This window comes from Mytilus galloprovincialis, chromosome 12 (assembly GCF_965363235.1).
Source record: "Mytilus galloprovincialis chromosome 12, xbMytGall1.hap1.1, whole genome shotgun sequence".
NCBI classification, from domain to species: domain Eukaryota; kingdom Metazoa; phylum Mollusca; class Bivalvia; order Mytilida; family Mytilidae; genus Mytilus; species Mytilus galloprovincialis.
In genome coordinates this window covers 80,612,237-80,634,792 of record NC_134849.1, presented here as the reverse complement: position 1 = coordinate 80,634,792, position 22,556 = coordinate 80,612,237, and the positions used below count along the sequence as shown (strand labels likewise).

At 35.4% G+C, this 22,556-nt stretch overlaps 2 protein-coding genes across 2 annotated transcripts; both read left to right on the top strand.

Moving 5' to 3' along the window:
- Positions 1 to 9,644: 9,644 nt before the first annotated feature.
- LOC143054982 (histone H5-like) lies at positions 9,645 to 10,344 on the top strand. Its single transcript, XM_076228092.1, has one exon. The coding sequence runs from the start codon at positions 9,704 to 9,706 to the stop codon at positions 10,277 to 10,279; it is 576 nt and encodes a 191-aa protein (XP_076084207.1). The 5' UTR covers positions 9,645 to 9,703; the 3' UTR covers positions 10,280 to 10,344.
- Positions 10,345 to 20,660: 10,316 nt separating this feature from the next.
- LOC143053895 (histone H5-like) lies at positions 20,661 to 21,360 on the top strand. Its single transcript, XM_076226687.1, has one exon. The coding sequence runs from the start codon at positions 20,720 to 20,722 to the stop codon at positions 21,293 to 21,295; it is 576 nt and encodes a 191-aa protein (XP_076082802.1). The 5' UTR covers positions 20,661 to 20,719; the 3' UTR covers positions 21,296 to 21,360.
- Positions 21,361 to 22,556: the final 1,196 nt, after the last annotated feature.

Sequence of the window (22,556 nt, the reverse complement as noted above, 5' to 3'; positions counted from 1 at the left end):
CGTGGAATTCAAATTAGGTGATAAATCGCGCACGTGGAATTTAAATCAGGTGATAAATCGTGCACGTGGAATTCAAACTAGGTGATAAATCGTGAGTGTGGAATTCAAATTAGGTGATAAATCGTGCACTTGTAATTCAAATTAGTTGGTACATACTGCACGTGGAATTCAAATTAGGTGATAAATCGCGCACGGGGAATTCAAATTAGGTCATAAATCGCGCACGTGGAATTCAAATTAGGTGATTAATCGCGCACGGGGACTTTAAATCAGGTGATAAATCGTGCACGTGGAATTCAAATTAGGTGATAAATCGTGAGTGCGGAATTCAAATTAGGTGATAAATCGTGAATGTGGAATTTAAATTAGGTGATAAATCGTGCACGTCGTCGTTGAATTCAAATTTTGTGATAAATCGTGAACGTTGAATTCAAATTGGGTGATAAATCGTGCAGATGGAATTCAATTTAAGTTATAAAACGTGCAAGTGGAATTTAAATTAGGTGCTAAATCGTAAATGTGGAATTAAAATTAGGTGATAAATCGTGAATGTGGAATTTAAATTAGGTGATAAATCGTGCACGTGGAATTCAAATTTGGTGATAAATCATGCACGTGGAATTCAGATCGTAACTCGTTCAAATGAGAATAACGAAATCACAAATCTATATATTAATAAAAAAAAAAAAGGGTTATATTTTGGGACATTCTATGGCTTGTTCAGTGTATCCGTCCAATTAAATGTTTTTAATAGCATCACAATTGTGTAAAATCCATATTTTCTAAATTAGTGCTCAGTCTGTTAATATACAAATATATATTCGTTATCATTGTCGCAGGACTTTAAGATATTTCATAATATGCCAATTAGGAACGTTATCGTATTATCACTTTTCGATATTTAATCGAATGCCTGTTAGAAACATTATCGTGTGTTGTATAAACGTTATAAAAATTATAAATGTTATAGCATGGCAATTACTAAAGTTGTGGCATGATTATTACTGACGTTATGGTATGACAAATAGTAACATGCATGGTAATGAGTAACGTTTTAGTATGTAAATTAGTGACGTTATCACATGATAATAAGTAACGTTAGAGCATGCTAACAAGTTACGTTTTGCTACGTTATAGCATGAAAATTAGTAACGATATGCCATGGGAATTAGTGACGTAATCGTATGGCAATGTGTACCTGTTATGTCATGGCAATTAGTAACGATATCACAAGGTAATAGTTACTATTATGGCATGGCAATTAGTAATGCTTTTAAGAACGTTATCCAATGGCGTTTAGAAAAGTTTTCGCATGACAATTATAGTTACCAGTATGGCATAATAATTAGGAACGTTAGGCAGCAACCATTTGATTTTCTGGTGGGGGGGTGGGGGGCTATTGTTTTTTTTATCTGTGCAAACTTTTTTTTTCGCCTTTGGCGAAGAACAATCTATTTTTTTTAGCGAAAAACCGAAACCAATTTTTTTCTTTCAATTTTAGCATTACATATAGTGGCAGCTGAGGGTGAAACAAACATTTTTTTCCCCTCAGGGTCCAAAACAAATTATTTTTTTCACCAAAACCATTTTTTACCCTAATTCTCTATATGTTATTTTTTTTATTTTGACCCCTATTCTATATTCTTTATCTATTTTAAACCTTATTCTCTATTTCTTTTTATCTTGTTCTCCTTACTTTCTATTTTTCTTATTTTCCCCCAAATGTTGCGTCTATTTGTTCCTGTTCTTTAACGTTTTTTCTCTATTCCCGTTTAATCTGTATTCTTTTGAAGTTTTAGTAAAAATCTGCAATTAAACAATGGCGCGTGAACTTTTTGTGTGTTTCCCTCTAGCTGGAAACAAACTTATTACGAGGAGGAACATGCTTCCAGTGAATAAAAACGGAAAGAAACCTAAAGAGAAATGATTTTTCTTCCGCTGTACAATTTTACGACGATAGAATATGTGTGTAATGAGAAAAACTCGTAAATTTTCTGTCAACATACCTGCGAAGACAATTCAGTCGGTTCTACTTTAACTATTAATATCTTTTTACTGTGTACATCGAAAAATACACAGTTTATCTAACATGCAAGATTAATGACTGTTGAGCAATTTGGTATGCTATATGTGAATGTTTTTGATAGAATTATACTATAAATTATCATAAAAGTCTTCGAAGAAGCACATAATCATTTTACCGAGATCGCGTAATGGATTTTACAAGTTATTTTTAAGGGTGTCTTCGTCGAGGTCCGCGTTCGTCTGTTATAAATAAACGAGGCCTGGAATGGCGTTATTTTCAAATCGTTATTCGTAGTATAAACTTCGTAAAGGATAATATTTTGAATCATTCAAAATGGCAGACGCAACAGCAGCACCAGCAGTAGCACCAGCTAAATCACCAAAGAAAAAGGCAGCAGCCAAGCCAAAGAAGCCTTCCGCACATCCTAAATACAGCGAGATGATTGGAAAAGCCATCGCCGCTTTGAAAGAACGTGGAGGTTCCTCAAGGCAAGCAATTCTGAAGTACATCATGGCCAACTTCAACGTCGGAAAAGATGCCAAGTCAGTAAATGCTCATTTAAAACTTGCACTCAGAGCCGGAGTTAAGAACAACAGTTTGAAGCAGTCCAAGGGAACTGGAGCATCCGGATCTTTCAGAATTGGAGAGGCTAAAGTAGTTAAAAAGAAGCCAGCAAAGGCAAAGAAAGCAGCCAAACCTAAGGCCGCCAAGCCTAAGAAGGCAAAGAGCACACCCAAGAAGAAGAAGCCAGCAGCAAAGAAACCAGCTGGAGAGAAAAAGGCGGCCAAACCAAAGGCAAAAAAACCAGCAGCAAAGAAAGCAGCCAAGCCAAAGAAGCCAGCAGCCAAGTCACCAGCAAAAAAGAAGGCAGCCAAACCAAAAGCCAAGAAGACACCAAAGAAGAAGTAAACTGTTCCAGACTTCAGTCTGCAGAGGCTATTCAGCCACCAAAAGCCCTTTTAAGGGCTACCCAATTTATTCAAAAAGAATCTACAATTGTTGTACATTAGTTATCAAACTAAATCTAGCTGAGCCCTACCCTTTTCTTTACTTTTCTCTGAACTTTGCACTGGTCTATGAAATATTTTTTGGGGTCAAATTATTTCCATTGTTTGTTTTATTTCACTCCTTATGACTATACTATTTCTAACACCTAAGTATGCAGCTGTTTTTTGGATATTTTTTGTGTAGTTAGGCACCATTAAAATTATATCAGTGTATTTTCACGCACTTATTTGAACTGAATAGAACTTTTTCTATTCAGTTTTCGTTAGAGTGACAATCTACGAAAATAGGAAGTCATGCTAGGGTTTTATTGTGCTCTTTTTTTAGGGGGAAGGGGGTCAAAATCACACAGCTAACCTTCAACCGAAAAATCATTTTTGTCATTATGTGAGTTTTCCCATTTCTCTCTTCTTCTTCGTGTTCAACTTGACTGACATTTTTTGTTAGACTTTTTCTACACGTAAGCAAAGTCAAAGGTTGGCTCTCTAGTTCATATCAACTAGTCAATGGGGAGGTAACTCTAAAATTAAACTCAGTACTTTTTTCAGTCCTATATAAATAAACTGTTAAAATGTACACAATACAAAAGATGTATAACGTATCGTCAAAATCAGATTAGTAGCAAATGAATGCAGTGACGTTTGTCTGTTATTTGTTTATTTGTTTATTTATTATTTGTCAAAATTACTACAATAATATTGTGTATTAAAAGTTAGAAGGAAACTCTAAAGTACGGAGGTTTTTGTTCAACATTTAACAGTTCTGCAATTATTTTGTCATTTTATTACCTGCGATTTATTATGCAAATTTCACTATTCTCTACCTTTCGAATTTCATCTTTGTTTTACTCGTGTATAAAATAAATGCACCTACTTGTTTCTATGTTTCTTTCAAATGGTTGTCCTGTGTTTTTTCTCTTCTTTTTTTCTCTCTGTTATTTAGTGTGTGACGACTTGACTGTATCTTTGCTATGTCATTTTAATCTGTCCACAGCACGCGAGGTGAATAAACCCGAAACAATACAATGACGTCACGCGTCACTACTGTGATGAACAGAAACAAGGATGGATGGACGGACAGTGGTACAAAAAGTAAGAAAAAGTTATTTCTCTGATAACAGGTATCGCGTGAATTGTAGGTTCACGGTATAGTATAGGTTTTTTCTCTCATTTTTGAAGATCATATATACAGTTGTCTATAATTGCTTACATCCACTGCATTTGAACTATGGTGGATAGTTGTCTCATTGGCAATCATACCACATCTCCTTATTTTCATATTGAAATGACAGCAACTTAACGACACACACAAACATAGCCTACTAGTATATACGTACATGGGAGACTGAGAAATTCTGTGCTTATTGGAAAAGGATTAAAAAAAAACTTTAAGGTATGCTATGACTAAGCTTTAAATATAAGGTAGATAGGGAGTAGGAAACACACATATTTGTTTTTTATTTGGCCTTAATGAAGAAGAAAACCACACACACAGCATATTAGATCTTGTACTAACATCCATTAAACGCTATGCTAATATGTCTTCAAAAGAGAACCCTATTTATTATTTTATTTTAATTTATTTTTTCTTCGTTTCAATCTTTGGTTTTTGATTCTTTTTACATTAAATCTGCTTATTACCGTTGCAATAGTTTACAAATATTTTTAGTCCAAATACAATTCATTGAAAATATATCCCCCCTTTTTTCTCCGGATTTTTTTTTTTGAAAAAGGGGGGGAGGGGGGGGGGGGGGTCTGGAGGTTTAGTTCAATACAGTGGAAAAATGTTTTGCCAAAAGTCCAATGGTTCACACTGATGTGTTTTTGTCCTTCTCGGTCTTTTTAATCGTCCGTGTCACGGGATGCTGCTTCACCCTTTACCGGTTCTGGTTTCACTTGCATAGCTTATATAGGTATAATGCATATGTATAGCCAGAGTCTTCACTGTGACACACATTCCCCTTTTTGAGGGGAAATAAATGAACTTTTGTAATTGTCAATTAAGATACAAATGATATGTACCACTTTCGAATTATAAAACTACAAAAATCTTCGTGTTTTGTTTTTGTTTTGTTTGTATCGAAACTTTCAGGCGGCCAGGCCACTTTGAGCTCAGATCATCGGTTATTGATAATAAAATTAATTAAATATATTTTGTTGAAAAATATGGTATATTCTATAAGACATATTCGAGGTTTTGACTTGAAAGTGCGCAAATTGTACATGCAAATGGAAATAAAAGCGAAGACGCATCATACAAAACAGTTGTCCAGTGCCTCAGATCCACTGAAAACAAAGTCGCTCTCTGAAAAGTTCCCAACGCTAGATTAAATAAAAAGATGTTTTAAATTCGTATTCTAGATATTGGGTTTGTTCATTCGAATCTTGAATGTTTGCGAAATTTTGCTCGGGTTGAATAAAAATGTTATTTGAAGTTTTAGTAAAAATCTGCAATTAAACAATGGCGCGTGAACTTTTTGTGTGTTTCCCTCTAGCTGGAAACAAACTTATTACGAGGAGGAACATGCTTCCAGTGAATAAAAACGGAAAGAAACCTAAAGAGAAATGATTTTTCTTCCGCTGTACAATTTTACGACGATAGAATATGTGTGTAATGAGAAAAACTCGTAAATTTTCTGTCAACATACCTGCGAAGACAATTCAGTCGGTTCTACTTTAACTATTAATATCTTTTTACTGTGTACATCGAAAAATACACAGTTTATCTAACATGCAAGATTAATGACTGTTGAGCAATTTGGTATGCTATATGTGAATGTTTTTGATAGAATTATACTATAAATTATCATAAAAGTCTTCGAAGAAGCACATAATCATTTTACCGAGATCGCGTAATGGATTTTACAAGTTATTTTTAAGGGTGTCTTCGTCGAGGTCCGCGTTCGTCTGTTATAAATAAACGAGGCCTGGAATGGCGTTATTTTCAAATCGTTATTCGTAGTATAAACTTCGTAAAGGATAATATTTTGAATCATTCAAAATGGCAGACGCAACAGCAGCACCAGCAGTAGCACCAGCTAAATCACCAAAGAAAAAGGCAGCAGCCAAGCCAAAGAAGCCTTCCGCACATCCTAAATACAGCGAGATGATTGGAAAAGCCATCGCCGCTTTGAAAGAACGTGGAGGTTCCTCAAGGCAAGCAATTCTGAAGTACATCATGGCCAACTTCAACGTCGGAAAAGATGCCAAGTCAGTAAATGCTCATTTAAAACTTGCACTCAGAGCCGGAGTTAAGAACAACAGTTTGAAGCAGTCCAAGGGAACTGGAGCATCCGGATCTTTCAGAATTGGAGAGGCTAAAGTAGTTAAAAAGAAGCCAGCAAAGGCAAAGAAAGCAGCCAAACCTAAGGCCGCCAAGCCTAAGAAGGCAAAGAGCACACCCAAGAAGAAGAAGCCAGCAGCAAAGAAACCAGCTGGAGAGAAAAAGGCGGCCAAACCAAAGGCAAAAAAACCAGCAGCAAAGAAAGCAGCCAAGCCAAAGAAGCCAGCAGCCAAGTCACCAGCAAAAAAGAAGGCAGCCAAACCAAAAGCCAAGAAGACACCAAAGAAGAAGTAAACTGTTCCAGACTTCAGTCTGCAGAGGCTATTCAGCCACCAAAAGCCCTTTTAAGGGCTACCCAATTTATTCAAAAAGAATCTACAATTGTTGTACATTAGTTATCAAACTAAATCTAGCTGAGCCCTACCCTTTTCTTTACTTTTCTCTGAACTTTGCACTGGTCTATGAAATATTTTTTGGGGTCAAATTATTTCCATTGTTTGTTTTATTTCACTCCTTATGACTATACTATTTCTAACACCTAAGTATGCAGCTGTTTTTTGGATATTTTTTGTGTAGTTAGGCACCATTAAAATTATATCAGTGTATTTTCACGCACTTATTTGAACTGAATAGAACTTTTTCTATTCAGTTTTCGTTAGAGTGACAATCTACGAAAATAGGAAGTCATGCTAGGGTTTTATTGTGCTCTTTTTTTAGGGGGAAGGGGGTCAAAATCACACAGCTAACCTTCAACCGAAAAATCATTTTTGTCATTATGTGAGTTTTCCCATTTCTCTCTTCTTCTTCGTGTTCAACTTGACTGACATTTTTTGTTAGACTTTTTCTACACGTAAGCAAAGTCAAAGGTTGGCTCTCTAGTTCATATCAACTAGTCAATGGGGAGGTAACTCTAAAATTAAACTCAGTACTTTTTTCAGTCCTATATAAATAAACTGTTAAAATGTACACAATACAAAAGATGTATAACGTATCGTCAAAATCAGATTAGTAGCAAATGAATGCAGTGACGTTTGTCTGTTATTTGTTTATTTGTTTATTTATTATTTGTCAAAATTACTACAATAATATTGTGTATTAAAAGTTAGAAGGAAACTCTAAAGTACGGAGGTTTTTGTTCAACATTTAACAGTTCTGCAATTATTTTGTCATTTTATTACCTGCGATTTATTATGCAAATTTCACTATTCTCTACCTTTCGAATTTCATCTTTGTTTTACTCGTGTATAAAATAAATGCACCTACTTGTTTCTATGTTTCTTTCAAATGGTTGTCCTGTGTTTTTTCTCTTCTTTTTTTCTCTCTGTTATTTAGTGTGTGACGACTTGACTGTATCTTTGCTATGTCATTTTAATCTGTCCACAGCACGCGAGGTGAATAAACCCGAAACAATACAATGACGTCACGCGTCACTACTGTGATGAACAGAAACAAGGATGGATGGACGGACAGTGGTACAAAAAGTAAGAAAAAGTTATTTCTCTGATAACAGGTATCGCGTGAATTGTAGGTTCACGGTATAGTATAGGTTTTTTCTCTCATTTTTGAAGATCATATATACAGTTGTCTATAATTGCTTACATCCACTGCATTTGAACTATGGTGGATAGTTGTCTCATTGGCAATCATACCACATCTCCTTATTTTCATATTGAAATGACAGCAACTTAACGACACACACAAACATAGCCTACTAGTATATACGTACATGGGAGACTGAGAAATTCTGTGCTTATTGGAAAAGGATTAAAAAAAAACTTTAAGGTATGCTATGACTAAGCTTTAAATATAAGGTAGATAGGGAGTAGGAAACACACATATTTGTTTTTTATTTGGCCTTAATGAAGAAGAAAACCACACACACAGCATATTAGATCTTGTACTAACATCCATTAAACGCTATGCTAATATGTCTTCAAAAGAGAACCCTATTTATTATTTTATTTTAATTTATTTTTTCTTCGTTTCAATCTTTGGTTTTTGATTCTTTTTACATTAAATCTGCTTATTACCGTTGCAATAGTTTACAAATATTTTTAGTCCAAATACAATTCATTGAAAATATATCCCCCCTTTTTTCTCCGGATTTTTTTTTTTGAAAAAGGGGGGGAGGGGGGGGGGGGGGTCTGGAGGTTTAGTTCAATACAGTGGAAAAATGTTTTGCCAAAAGTCCAATGGTTCACACTGATGTGTTTTTGTCCTTCTCGGTCTTTTTAATCGTCCGTGTCACGGGATGCTGCTTCACCCTTTACCGGTTCTGGTTTCACTTGCATAGCTTATATAGGTATAATGCATATGTATAGCCAGAGTCTTCACTGTGACACACATTCCCCTTTTTGAGGGGAAATAAATGAACTTTTGTAATTGTCAATTAAGATACAAATGATATGTACCACTTTCGAATTATAAAACTACAAAAATCTTCGTGTTTTGTTTTTGTTTTGTTTGTATCGAAACTTTCAGGCGGCCAGGCCACTTTGAGCTCAGATCATCGGTTATTGATAATAAAATTAATTAAATATATTTTGTTGAAAAATATGGTATATTCTATAAGACATATTCGAGGTTTTGACTTGAAAGTGCGCAAATTGTACATGCAAATGGAAATAAAAGCGAAGACGCATCATACAAAACAGTTGTCCAGTGCCTCAGATCCACTGAAAACAAAGTCGCTCTCTGAAAAGTTCCCAACGCTAGATTAAATAAAAAGATGTTTTAAATTCGTATTCTAGATATTGGGTTTGTTCATTCGAATCTTGAATGTTTGCGAAATTTTGCTCGGGTTGAATAAAAATGTTATTTGAAGTTTTAGTAAAAATCTGCAATTAAACAATGGCGCGTGAACTTTTTGTGTGTTTCCCTCTAGCTGGAAACAAACTTATTACGAGGAGGAACATGCTTCCAGTGAATAAAAACGGAAAGAAACCTAAAGAGAAATGATTTTTCTTCCGCTGTACAATTTTACGACGATAGAATATGTGTGTAATGAGAAAAACTCGTAAATTTTCTGTCAACATACCTGCGAAGACAATTCAGTCGGTTCTACTTTAACTATTAATATCTTTTTACTGTGTACATCGAAAAATACACAGTTTATCTAACATGCAAGATTAATGACTGTTGAGCAATTTGGTATGCTATATGTGAATGTTTTTGATAGAATTATACTATAAATTATCATAAAAGTCTTCGAAGAAGCACATAATCATTTTACCGAGATCGCGTAATGGATTTTACAAGTTATTTTTAAGGGTGTCTTCGTCGAGGTCCGCGTTCGTCTGTTATAAATAAACGAGGCCTGGAATGGCGTTATTTTCAAATCGTTATTCGTAGTATAAACTTCGTAAAGGATAATATTTTGAATCATTCAAAATGGCAGACGCAACAGCAGCACCAGCAGTAGCACCAGCTAAATCACCAAAGAAAAAGGCAGCAGCCAAGCCAAAGAAGCCTTCCGCACATCCTAAATACAGCGAGATGATTGGAAAAGCCATCGCCGCTTTGAAAGAACGTGGAGGTTCCTCAAGGCAAGCAATTCTGAAGTACATCATGGCCAACTTCAACGTCGGAAAAGATGCCAAGTCAGTAAATGCTCATTTAAAACTTGCACTCAGAGCCGGAGTTAAGAACAACAGTTTGAAGCAGTCCAAGGGAACTGGAGCATCCGGATCTTTCAGAATTGGAGAGGCTAAAGTAGTTAAAAAGAAGCCAGCAAAGGCAAAGAAAGCAGCCAAACCTAAGGCCGCCAAGCCTAAGAAGGCAAAGAGCACACCCAAGAAGAAGAAGCCAGCAGCAAAGAAACCAGCTGGAGAGAAAAAGGCGGCCAAACCAAAGGCAAAAAAACCAGCAGCAAAGAAAGCAGCCAAGCCAAAGAAGCCAGCAGCCAAGTCACCAGCAAAAAAGAAGGCAGCCAAACCAAAAGCCAAGAAGACACCAAAGAAGAAGTAAACTGTTCCAGACTTCAGTCTGCAGAGGCTATTCAGCCACCAAAAGCCCTTTTAAGGGCTACCCAATTTATTCAAAAAGAATCTACAATTGTTGTACATTAGTTATCAAACTAAATCTAGCTGAGCCCTACCCTTTTCTTTACTTTTCTCTGAACTTTGCACTGGTCTATGAAATATTTTTTGGGGTCAAATTATTTCCATTGTTTGTTTTATTTCACTCCTTATGACTATACTATTTCTAACACCTAAGTATGCAGCTGTTTTTTGGATATTTTTTGTGTAGTTAGGCACCATTAAAATTATATCAGTGTATTTTCACGCACTTATTTGAACTGAATAGAACTTTTTCTATTCAGTTTTCGTTAGAGTGACAATCTACGAAAATAGGAAGTCATGCTAGGGTTTTATTGTGCTCTTTTTTTAGGGGGAAGGGGGTCAAAATCACACAGCTAACCTTCAACCGAAAAATCATTTTTGTCATTATGTGAGTTTTCCCATTTCTCTCTTCTTCTTCGTGTTCAACTTGACTGACATTTTTTGTTAGACTTTTTCTACACGTAAGCAAAGTCAAAGGTTGGCTCTCTAGTTCATATCAACTAGTCAATGGGGAGGTAACTCTAAAATTAAACTCAGTACTTTTTTCAGTCCTATATAAATAAACTGTTAAAATGTACACAATACAAAAGATGTATAACGTATCGTCAAAATCAGATTAGTAGCAAATGAATGCAGTGACGTTTGTCTGTTATTTGTTTATTTGTTTATTTATTATTTGTCAAAATTACTACAATAATATTGTGTATTAAAAGTTAGAAGGAAACTCTAAAGTACGGAGGTTTTTGTTCAACATTTAACAGTTCTGCAATTATTTTGTCATTTTATTACCTGCGATTTATTATGCAAATTTCACTATTCTCTACCTTTCGAATTTCATCTTTGTTTTACTCGTGTATAAAATAAATGCACCTACTTGTTTCTATGTTTCTTTCAAATGGTTGTCCTGTGTTTTTTCTCTTCTTTTTTTCTCTCTGTTATTTAGTGTGTGACGACTTGACTGTATCTTTGCTATGTCATTTTAATCTGTCCACAGCACGCGAGGTGAATAAACCCGAAACAATACAATGACGTCACGCGTCACTACTGTGATGAACAGAAACAAGGATGGATGGACGGACAGTGGTACAAAAAGTAAGAAAAAGTTATTTCTCTGATAACAGGTATCGCGTGAATTGTAGGTTCACGGTATAGTATAGGTTTTTTCTCTCATTTTTGAAGATCATATATACAGTTGTCTATAATTGCTTACATCCACTGCATTTGAACTATGGTGGATAGTTGTCTCATTGGCAATCATACCACATCTCCTTATTTTCATATTGAAATGACAGCAACTTAACGACACACACAAACATAGCCTACTAGTATATACGTACATGGGAGACTGAGAAATTCTGTGCTTATTGGAAAAGGATTAAAAAAAAACTTTAAGGTATGCTATGACTAAGCTTTAAATATAAGGTAGATAGGGAGTAGGAAACACACATATTTGTTTTTTATTTGGCCTTAATGAAGAAGAAAACCACACACACAGCATATTAGATCTTGTACTAACATCCATTAAACGCTATGCTAATATGTCTTCAAAAGAGAACCCTATTTATTATTTTATTTTAATTTATTTTTTCTTCGTTTCAATCTTTGGTTTTTGATTCTTTTTACATTAAATCTGCTTATTACCGTTGCAATAGTTTACAAATATTTTTAGTCCAAATACAATTCATTGAAAATATATCCCCCCTTTTTTCTCCGGATTTTTTTTTTTGAAAAAGGGGGGGAGGGGGGGGGGGGGGTCTGGAGGTTTAGTTCAATACAGTGGAAAAATGTTTTGCCAAAAGTCCAATGGTTCACACTGATGTGTTTTTGTCCTTCTCGGTCTTTTTAATCGTCCGTGTCACGGGATGCTGCTTCACCCTTTACCGGTTCTGGTTTCACTTGCATAGCTTATATAGGTATAATGCATATGTATAGCCAGAGTCTTCACTGTGACACACATTCCCCTTTTTGAGGGGAAATAAATGAACTTTTGTAATTGTCAATTAAGATACAAATGATATGTACCACTTTCGAATTATAAAACTACAAAAATCTTCGTGTTTTGTTTTTGTTTTGTTTGTATCGAAACTTTCAGGCGGCCAGGCCACTTTGAGCTCAGATCATCGGTTATTGATAATAAAATTAATTAAATATATTTTGTTGAAAAATATGGTATATTCTATAAGACATATTCGAGGTTTTGACTTGAAAGTGCGCAAATTGTACATGCAAATGGAAATAAAAGCGAAGACGCATCATACAAAACAGTTGTCCAGTGCCTCAGATCCACTGAAAACAAAGTCGCTCTCTGAAAAGTTCCCAACGCTAGATTAAATAAAAAGATGTTTTAAATTCGTATTCTAGATATTGGGTTTGTTCATTCGAATCTTGAATGTTTGCGAAATTTTGCTCGGGTTGAATAAAAATGTTATTTGAAGTTTTAGTAAAAATCTGCAATTAAACAATGGCGCGTGAACTTTTTGTGTGTTTCCCTCTAGCTGGAAACAAACTTATTACGAGGAGGAACATGCTTCCAGTGAATAAAAACGGAAAGAAACCTAAAGAGAAATGATTTTTCTTCCGCTGTACAATTTTACGACGATAGAATATGTGTGTAATGAGAAAAACTCGTAAATTTTCTGTCAACATACCTGCGAAGACAATTCAGTCGGTTCTACTTTAACTATTAATATCTTTTTACTGTGTACATCGAAAAATACACAGTTTATCTAACATGCAAGATTAATGACTGTTGAGCAATTTGGTATGCTATATGTGAATGTTTTTGATAGAATTATACTATAAATTATCATAAAAGTCTTCGAAGAAGCACATAATCATTTTACCGAGATCGCGTAATGGATTTTACAAGTTATTTTTAAGGGTGTCTTCGTCGAGGTCCGCGTTCGTCTGTTATAAATAAACGAGGCCTGGAATGGCGTTATTTTCAAATCGTTATTCGTAGTATAAACTTCGTAAAGGATAATATTTTGAATCATTCAAAATGGCAGACGCAACAGCAGCACCAGCAGTAGCACCAGCTAAATCACCAAAGAAAAAGGCAGCAGCCAAGCCAAAGAAGCCTTCCGCACATCCTAAATACAGCGAGATGATTGGAAAAGCCATCGCCGCTTTGAAAGAACGTGGAGGTTCCTCAAGGCAAGCAATTCTGAAGTACATCATGGCCAACTTCAACGTCGGAAAAGATGCCAAGTCAGTAAATGCTCATTTAAAACTTGCACTCAGAGCCGGAGTTAAGAACAACAGTTTGAAGCAGTCCAAGGGAACTGGAGCATCCGGATCTTTCAGAATTGGAGAGGCTAAAGTAGTTAAAAAGAAGCCAGCAAAGGCAAAGAAAGCAGCCAAACCTAAGGCCGCCAAGCCTAAGAAGGCAAAGAGCACACCCAAGAAGAAGAAGCCAGCAGCAAAGAAACCAGCTGGAGAGAAAAAGGCGGCCAAACCAAAGGCAAAAAAACCAGCAGCAAAGAAAGCAGCCAAGCCAAAGAAGCCAGCAGCCAAGTCACCAGCAAAAAAGAAGGCAGCCAAACCAAAAGCCAAGAAGACACCAAAGAAGAAGTAAACTGTTCCAGACTTCAGTCTGCAGAGGCTATTCAGCCACCAAAAGCCCTTTTAAGGGCTACCCAATTTATTCAAAAAGAATCTACAATTGTTGTACATTAGTTATCAAACTAAATCTAGCTGAGCCCTACCCTTTTCTTTACTTTTCTCTGAACTTTGCACTGGTCTATGAAATATTTTTTGGGGTCAAATTATTTCCATTGTTTGTTTTATTTCACTCCTTATGACTATACTATTTCTAACACCTAAGTATGCAGCTGTTTTTTGGATATTTTTTGTGTAGTTAGGCACCATTAAAATTATATCAGTGTATTTTCACGCACTTATTTGAACTGAATAGAACTTTTTCTATTCAGTTTTCGTTAGAGTGACAATCTACGAAAATAGGAAGTCATGCTAGGGTTTTATTGTGCTCTTTTTTTAGGGGGAAGGGGGTCAAAATCACACAGCTAACCTTCAACCGAAAAATCATTTTTGTCATTATGTGAGTTTTCCCATTTCTCTCTTCTTCTTCGTGTTCAACTTGACTGACATTTTTTGTTAGACTTTTTCTACACGTAAGCAAAGTCAAAGGTTGGCTCTCTAGTTCATATCAACTAGTCAATGGGGAGGTAACTCTAAAATTAAACTCAGTACTTTTTTCAGTCCTATATAAATAAACTGTTAAAATGTACACAATACAAAAGATGTATAACGTATCGTCAAAATCAGATTAGTAGCAAATGAATGCAGTGACGTTTGTCTGTTATTTGTTTATTTGTTTATTTATTATTTGTCAAAATTACTACAATAATATTGTGTATTAAAAGTTAGAAGGAAACTCTAAAGTACGGAGGTTTTTGTTCAACATTTAACAGTTCTGCAATTATTTTGTCATTTTATTACCTGCGATTTATTATGCAAATTTCACTATTCTCTACCTTTCGAATTTCATCTTTGTTTTACTCGTGTATAAAATAAATGCACCTACTTGTTTCTATGTTTCTTTCAAATGGTTGTCCTGTGTTTTTTCTCTTCTTTTTTTCTCTCTGTTATTTAGTGTGTGACGACTTGACTGTATCTTTGCTATGTCATTTTAATCTGTCCACAGCACGCGAGGTGAATAAACCCGAAACAATACAATGACGTCACGCGTCACTACTGTGATGAACAGAAACAAGGATGGATGGACGGACAGTGGTACAAAAAGTAAGAAAAAGTTATTTCTCTGATAACAGGTATCGCGTGAATTGTAGGTTCACGGTATAGTATAGGTTTTTTCTCTCATTTTTGAAGATCATATATACAGTTGTCTATAATTGCTTACATCCACTGCATTTGAACTATGGTGGATAGTTGTCTCATTGGCAATCATACCACATCTCCTTATTTTCATATTGAAATGACAGCAACTTAACGACACACACAAACATAGCCTACTAGTATATACGTACATGGGAGACTGAGAAATTCTGTGCTTATTGGAAAAGGATTAAAAAAAAACTTTAAGGTATGCTATGACTAAGCTTTAAATATAAGGTAGATAGGGAGTAGGAAACACACATATTTGTTTTTTATTTGGCCTTAATGAAGAAGAAAACCACACACACAGCATATTAGATCTTGTACTAACATCCATTAAACGCTATGCTAATATGTCTTCAAAAGAGAACCCTATTTATTATTTTATTTTAATTTATTTTTTCTTCGTTTCAATCTTTGGTTTTTGATTCTTTTTACATTAAATCTGCTTATTACCGTTGCAATAGTTTACAAATATTTTTAGTCCAAATACAATTCATTGAAAATATATCCCCCCTTTTTTCTCCGGATTTTTTTTTTTGAAAAAGGGGGGGAGGGGGGGGGGGGGGTCTGGAGGTTTAGTTCAATACAGTGGAAAAATGTTTTGCCAAAAGTCCAATGGTTCACACTGATGTGTTTTTGTCCTTCTCGGTCTTTTTAATCGTCCGTGTCACGGGATGCTGCTTCACCCTTTACCGGTTCTGGTTTCACTTGCATAGCTTATATAGGTATAATGCATATGTATAGCCAGAGTCTTCACTGTGACACACATTCCCCTTTTTGAGGGGAAATAAATGAACTTTTGTAATTGTCAATTAAGATACAAATGATATGTACCACTTTCGAATTATAAAACTACAAAAATCTTCGTGTTTTGTTTTTGTTTTGTTTGTATCGAAACTTTCAGGCGGCCAGGCCACTTTGAGCTCAGATCATCGGTTATTGATAATAAAATTAATTAAATATATTTTGTTGAAAAATATGGTATATTCTATAAGACATATTCGAGGTTTTGACTTGAAAGTGCGCAAATTGTACATGCAAATGGAAATAAAAGCGAAGACGCATCATACAAAACAGTTGTCCAGTGCCTCAGATCCACTGAAAACAAAGTCGCTCTCTGAAAAGTTCCCAACGCTAGATTAAATAAAAAGATGTTTTAAATTCGTATTCTAGATATTGGGTTTGTTCATTCGAATCTTGAATGTTTGCGAAATTTTGCTCGGGTTGAATAAAAATGTTATTTGAAGTTTTAGTAAAAATCTGCAATTAAACAATGGCGCGTGAACTTTTTGTGTGTTTCCCTCTAGCTGGAAACAAACTTATTACGAGGAGGAACATGCTTCCAGTGAATAAAAACGGAAAGAAACCTAAAGAGAAATGATTTTTCTTCCGCTGTACAATTTTACGACGATAGAATATGTGTGTAATGAGAAAAACTCGTAAATTTTCTGTCAACATACCTGCGAAGACAATTCAGTCGGTTCTACTTTAACTATTAATATCTTTTTACTGTGTACATCGAAAAATACACAGTTTATCTAACATGCAAGATTAATGACTGTTGAGCAATTTGGTATGCTATATGTGAATGTTTTTGATAGAATTATACTATAAATTATCATAAAAGTCTTCGAAGAAGCACATAATCATTTTACCGAGATCGCGTAATGGATTTTACAAGTTATTTTTAAGGGTGTCTTCGTCGAGGTCCGCGTTCGTCTGTTATAAATAAACGAGGCCTGGAATGGCGTTATTTTCAAATCGTTATTCGTAGTATAAACTTCGTAAAGGATAATATTTTGAATCATTCAAAATGGCAGACGCAACAGCAGCACCAGCAGTAGCACCAGCTAAATCACCAAAGAAAAAGGCAGCAGCCAAGCCAAAGAAGCCTTCCGCACATCCTAAATACAGCGAGATGATTGGAAAAGCCATCGCCGCTTTGAAAGAACGTGGAGGTTCCTCAAGGCAAGCAATTCTGAAGTACATCATGGCCAACTTCAACGTCGGAAAAGATGCCAAGTCAGTAAATGCTCATTTAAAACTTGCACTCAGAGCCGGAGTTAAGAACAACAGTTTGAAGCAGTCCAAGGGAACTGGAGCATCCGGATCTTTCAGAATTGGAGAGGCTAAAGTAGTTAAAAAGAAGCCAGCAAAGGCAAAGAAAGCAGCCAAACCTAAGGCCGCCAAGCCTAAGAAGGCAAAGAGCACACCCAAGAAGAAGAAGCCAGCAGCAAAGAAACCAGCTGGAGAGAAAAAGGCGGCCAAACCAAAGGCAAAAAAACCAGCAGCAAAGAAAGCAGCCAAGCCAAAGAAGCCAGCAGCCAAGTCACCAGCAAAAAAGAAGGCAGCCAAACCAAAAGCCAAGAAGACACCAAAGAAGAAGTAAACTGTTCCAGACTTCAGTCTGCAGAGGCTATTCAGCCACCAAAAGCCCTTTTAAGGGCTACCCAATTTATTCAAAAAGAATCTACAATTGTTGTACATTAGTTATCAAACTAAATCTAGCTGAGCCCTACCCTTTTCTTTACTTTTCTCTGAACTTTGCACTGGTCTATGAAATATTTTTTGGGGTCAAATTATTTCCATTGTTTGTTTTATTTCACTCCTTATGACTATACTATTTCTAACACCTAAGTATGCAGCTGTTTTTTGGATATTTTTTGTGTAGTTAGGCACCATTAAAATTATATCAGTGTATTTTCACGCACTTATTTGAACTGAATAGAACTTTTTCTATTCAGTTTTCGTTAGAGTGACAATCTACGAAAATAGGAAGTCATGCTAGGGTTTTATTGTGCTCTTTTTTTAGGGGGAAGGGGGTCAAAATCACACAGCTAACCTTCAACCGAAAAATCATTTTTGTCATTATGTGAGTTTTCCCATTTCTCTCTTCTTCTTCGTGTTCAACTTGACTGACATTTTTTGTTAGACTTTTTCTACACGTAAGCAAAGTCAAAGGTTGGCTCTCTAGTTCATATCAACTAGTCAATGGGGAGGTAACTCTAAAATTAAACTCAGTACTTTTTTCAGTCCTATATAAATAAACTGTTAAAATGTACACAATACAAAAGATGTATAACGTATCGTCAAAATCAGATTAGTAGCAAATGAATGCAGTGACGTTTGTCTGTTATTTGTTTATTTGTTTATTTATTATTTGTCAAAATTACTACAATAATATTGTGTATTAAAAGTTAGAAGGAAACTCTAAAGTACGGAGGTTTTTGTTCAACATTTAACAGTTCTGCAATTATTTTGTCATTTTATTACCTGCGATTTATTATGCAAATTTCACTATTCTCTACCTTTCGAATTTCATCTTTGTTTTACTCGTGTATAAAATAAATGCACCTACTTGTTTCTATGTTTCTTTCAAATGGTTGTCCTGTGTTTTTTCTCTTCTTTTTTTCTCTCTGTTATTTAGTGTGTGACGACTTGACTGTATCTTTGCTATGTCATTTTAATCTGTCCACAGCACGCGAGGTGAATAAACCCGAAACAATACAATGACGTCACGCGTCACTACTGTGATGAACAGAAACAAGGATGGATGGACGGACAGTGGTACAAAAAGTAAGAAAAAGTTATTTCTCTGATAACAGGTATCGCGTGAATTGTAGGTTCACGGTATAGTATAGGTTTTTTCTCTCATTTTTGAAGATCATATATACAGTTGTCTATAATTGCTTACATCCACTGCATTTGAACTATGGTGGATAGTTGTCTCATTGGCAATCATACCACATCTCCTTATTTTCATATTGAAATGACAGCAACTTAACGACACACACAAACATAGCCTACTAGTATATACGTACATGGGAGACTGAGAAATTCTGTGCTTATTGGAAAAGGATTAAAAAAAAACTTTAAGGTATGCTATGACTAAGCTTTAAATATAAGGTAGATAGGGAGTAGGAAACACACATATTTGTTTTTTATTTGGCCTTAATGAAGAAGAAAACCACACACACAGCATATTAGATCTTGTACTAACATCCATTAAACGCTATGCTAATATGTCTTCAAAAGAGAACCCTATTTATTATTTTATTTTAATTTATTTTTTCTTCGTTTCAATCTTTGGTTTTTGATTCTTTTTACATTAAATCTGCTTATTACCGTTGCAATAGTTTACAAATATTTTTAGTCCAAATACAATTCATTGAAAATATATCCCCCCTTTTTTCTCCGGATTTTTTTTTTTGAAAAAGGGGGGGAGGGGGGGGGGGGGGTCTGGAGGTTTAGTTCAATACAGTGGAAAAATGTTTTGCCAAAAGTCCAATGGTTCACACTGATGTGTTTTTGTCCTTCTCGGTCTTTTTAATCGTCCGTGTCACGGGATGCTGCTTCACCCTTTACCGGTTCTGGTTTCACTTGCATAGCTTATATAGGTATAATGCATATGTATAGCCAGAGTCTTCACTGTGACACACATTCCCCTTTTTGAGGGGAAATAAATGAACTTTTGTAATTGTCAATTAAGATACAAATGATATGTACCACTTTCGAATTATAAAACTACAAAAATCTTCGTGTTTTGTTTTTGTTTTGTTTGTATCGAAACTTTCAGGCGGCCAGGCCACTTTGAGCTCAGATCATCGGTTATTGATAATAAAATTAATTAAATATATTTTGTTGAAAAATATGGTATATTCTATAAGACATATTCGAGGTTTTGACTTGAAAGTGCGCAAATTGTACATGCAAATGGAAATAAAAGCGAAGACGCATCATACAAAACAGTTGTCCAGTGCCTCAGATCCACTGAAAACAAAGTCGCTCTCTGAAAAGTTCCCAACGCTAGATTAAATAAAAAGATGTTTTAAATTCGTATTCTAGATATTGGGTTTGTTCATTCGAATCTTGAATGTTTGCGAAATTTTGCTCGGGTTGAATAAAAATGTTATTTGAAGTTTTAGTAAAAATCTGCAATTAAACAATGGCGCGTGAACTTTTTGTGTGTTTCCCTCTAGCTGGAAACAAACTTATTACGAGGAGGAACATGCTTCCAGTGAATAAAAACGGAAAGAAACCTAAAGAGAAATGATTTTTCTTCCGCTGTACAATTTTACGACGATAGAATATGTGTGTAATGAGAAAAACTCGTAAATTTTCTGTCAACATACCTGCGAAGACAATTCAGTCGGTTCTACTTTAACTATTAATATCTTTTTACTGTGTACATCGAAAAATACACAGTTTATCTAACATGCAAGATTAATGACTGTTGAGCAATTTGGTATGCTATATGTGAATGTTTTTGATAGAATTATACTATAAATTATCATAAAAGTCTTCGAAGAAGCACATAATCATTTTACCGAGATCGCGTAATGGATTTTACAAGTTATTTTTAAGGGTGTCTTCGTCGAGGTCCGCGTTCGTCTGTTATAAATAAACGAGGCCTGGAATGGCGTTATTTTCAAATCGTTATTCGTAGTATAAACTTCGTAAAGGATAATATTTTGAATCATTCAAAATGGCAGACGCAACAGCAGCACCAGCAGTAGCACCAGCTAAATCACCAAAGAAAAAGGCAGCAGCCAAGCCAAAGAAGCCTTCCGCACATCCTAAATACAGCGAGATGATTGGAAAAGCCATCGCCGCTTTGAAAGAACGTGGAGGTTCCTCAAGGCAAGCAATTCTGAAGTACATCATGGCCAACTTCAACGTCGGAAAAGATGCCAAGTCAGTAAATGCTCATTTAAAACTTGCACTCAGAGCCGGAGTTAAGAACAACAGTTTGAAGCAGTCCAAGGGAACTGGAGCATCCGGATCTTTCAGAATTGGAGAGGCTAAAGTAGTTAAAAAGAAGCCAGCAAAGGCAAAGAAAGCAGCCAAACCTAAGGCCGCCAAGCCTAAGAAGGCAAAGAGCACACCCAAGAAGAAGAAGCCAGCAGCAAAGAAACCAGCTGGAGAGAAAAAGGCGGCCAAACCAAAGGCAAAAAAACCAGCAGCAAAGAAAGCAGCCAAGCCAAAGAAGCCAGCAGCCAAGTCACCAGCAAAAAAGAAGGCAGCCAAACCAAAAGCCAAGAAGACACCAAAGAAGAAGTAAACTGTTCCAGACTTCAGTCTGCAGAGGCTATTCAGCCACCAAAAGCCCTTTTAAGGGCTACCCAATTTATTCAAAAAGAATCTACAATTGTTGTACATTAGTTATCAAACTAAATCTAGCTGAGCCCTACCCTTTTCTTTACTTTTCTCTGAACTTTGCACTGGTCTATGAAATATTTTTTGGGGTCAAATTATTTCCATTGTTTGTTTTATTTCACTCCTTATGACTATACTATTTCTAACACCTAAGTATGCAGCTGTTTTTTGGATATTTTTTGTGTAGTTAGGCACCATTAAAATTATATCAGTGTATTTTCACGCACTTATTTGAACTGAATAGAACTTTTTCTATTCAGTTTTCGTTAGAGTGACAATCTACGAAAATAGGAAGTCATGCTAGGGTTTTATTGTGCTCTTTTTTTAGGGGGAAGGGGGTCAAAATCACACAGCTAACCTTCAACCGAAAAATCATTTTTGTCATTATGTGAGTTTTCCCATTTCTCTCTTCTTCTTCGTGTTCAACTTGACTGACATTTTTTGTTAGACTTTTTCTACACGTAAGCAAAGTCAAAGGTTGGCTCTCTAGTTCATATCAACTAGTCAATGGGGAGGTAACTCTAAAATTAAACTCAGTACTTTTTTCAGTCCTATATAAATAAACTGTTAAAATGTACACAATACAAAAGATGTATAACGTATCGTCAAAATCAGATTAGTAGCAAATGAATGCAGTGACGTTTGTCTGTTATTTGTTTATTTGTTTATTTATTATTTGTCAAAATTACTACAATAATATTGTGTATTAAAAGTTAGAAGGAAACTCTAAAGTACGGAGGTTTTTGTTCAACATTTAACAGTTCTGCAATTATTTTGTCATTTTATTACCTGCGATTTATTATGCAAATTTCACTATTCTCTACCTTTCGAATTTCATCTTTGTTTTACTCGTGTATAAAATAAATGCACCTACTTGTTTCTATGTTTCTTTCAAATGGTTGTCCTGTGTTTTTTCTCTTCTTTTTTTCTCTCTGTTATTTAGTGTGTGACGACTTGACTGTATCTTTGCTATGTCATTTTAATCTGTCCACAGCACGCGAGGTGAATAAACCCGAAACAATACAATGACGTCACGCGTCACTACTGTGATGAACAGAAACAAGGATGGATGGACGGACAGTGGTACAAAAAGTAAGAAAAAGTTATTTCTCTGATAACAGGTATCGCGTGAATTGTAGGTTCACGGTATAGTATAGGTTTTTTCT

Coding starts and splice junctions, on each gene's coding strand:
- LOC143054982 (XM_076228092.1), top strand. CDS start 9,704: ATGGCAGACGCAACAGCAGCACCAGCAGTAGCACCAGCTAAATCACCA.
- LOC143053895 (XM_076226687.1), top strand. CDS start 20,720: ATGGCAGACGCAACAGCAGCACCAGCAGTAGCACCAGCTAAATCACCA.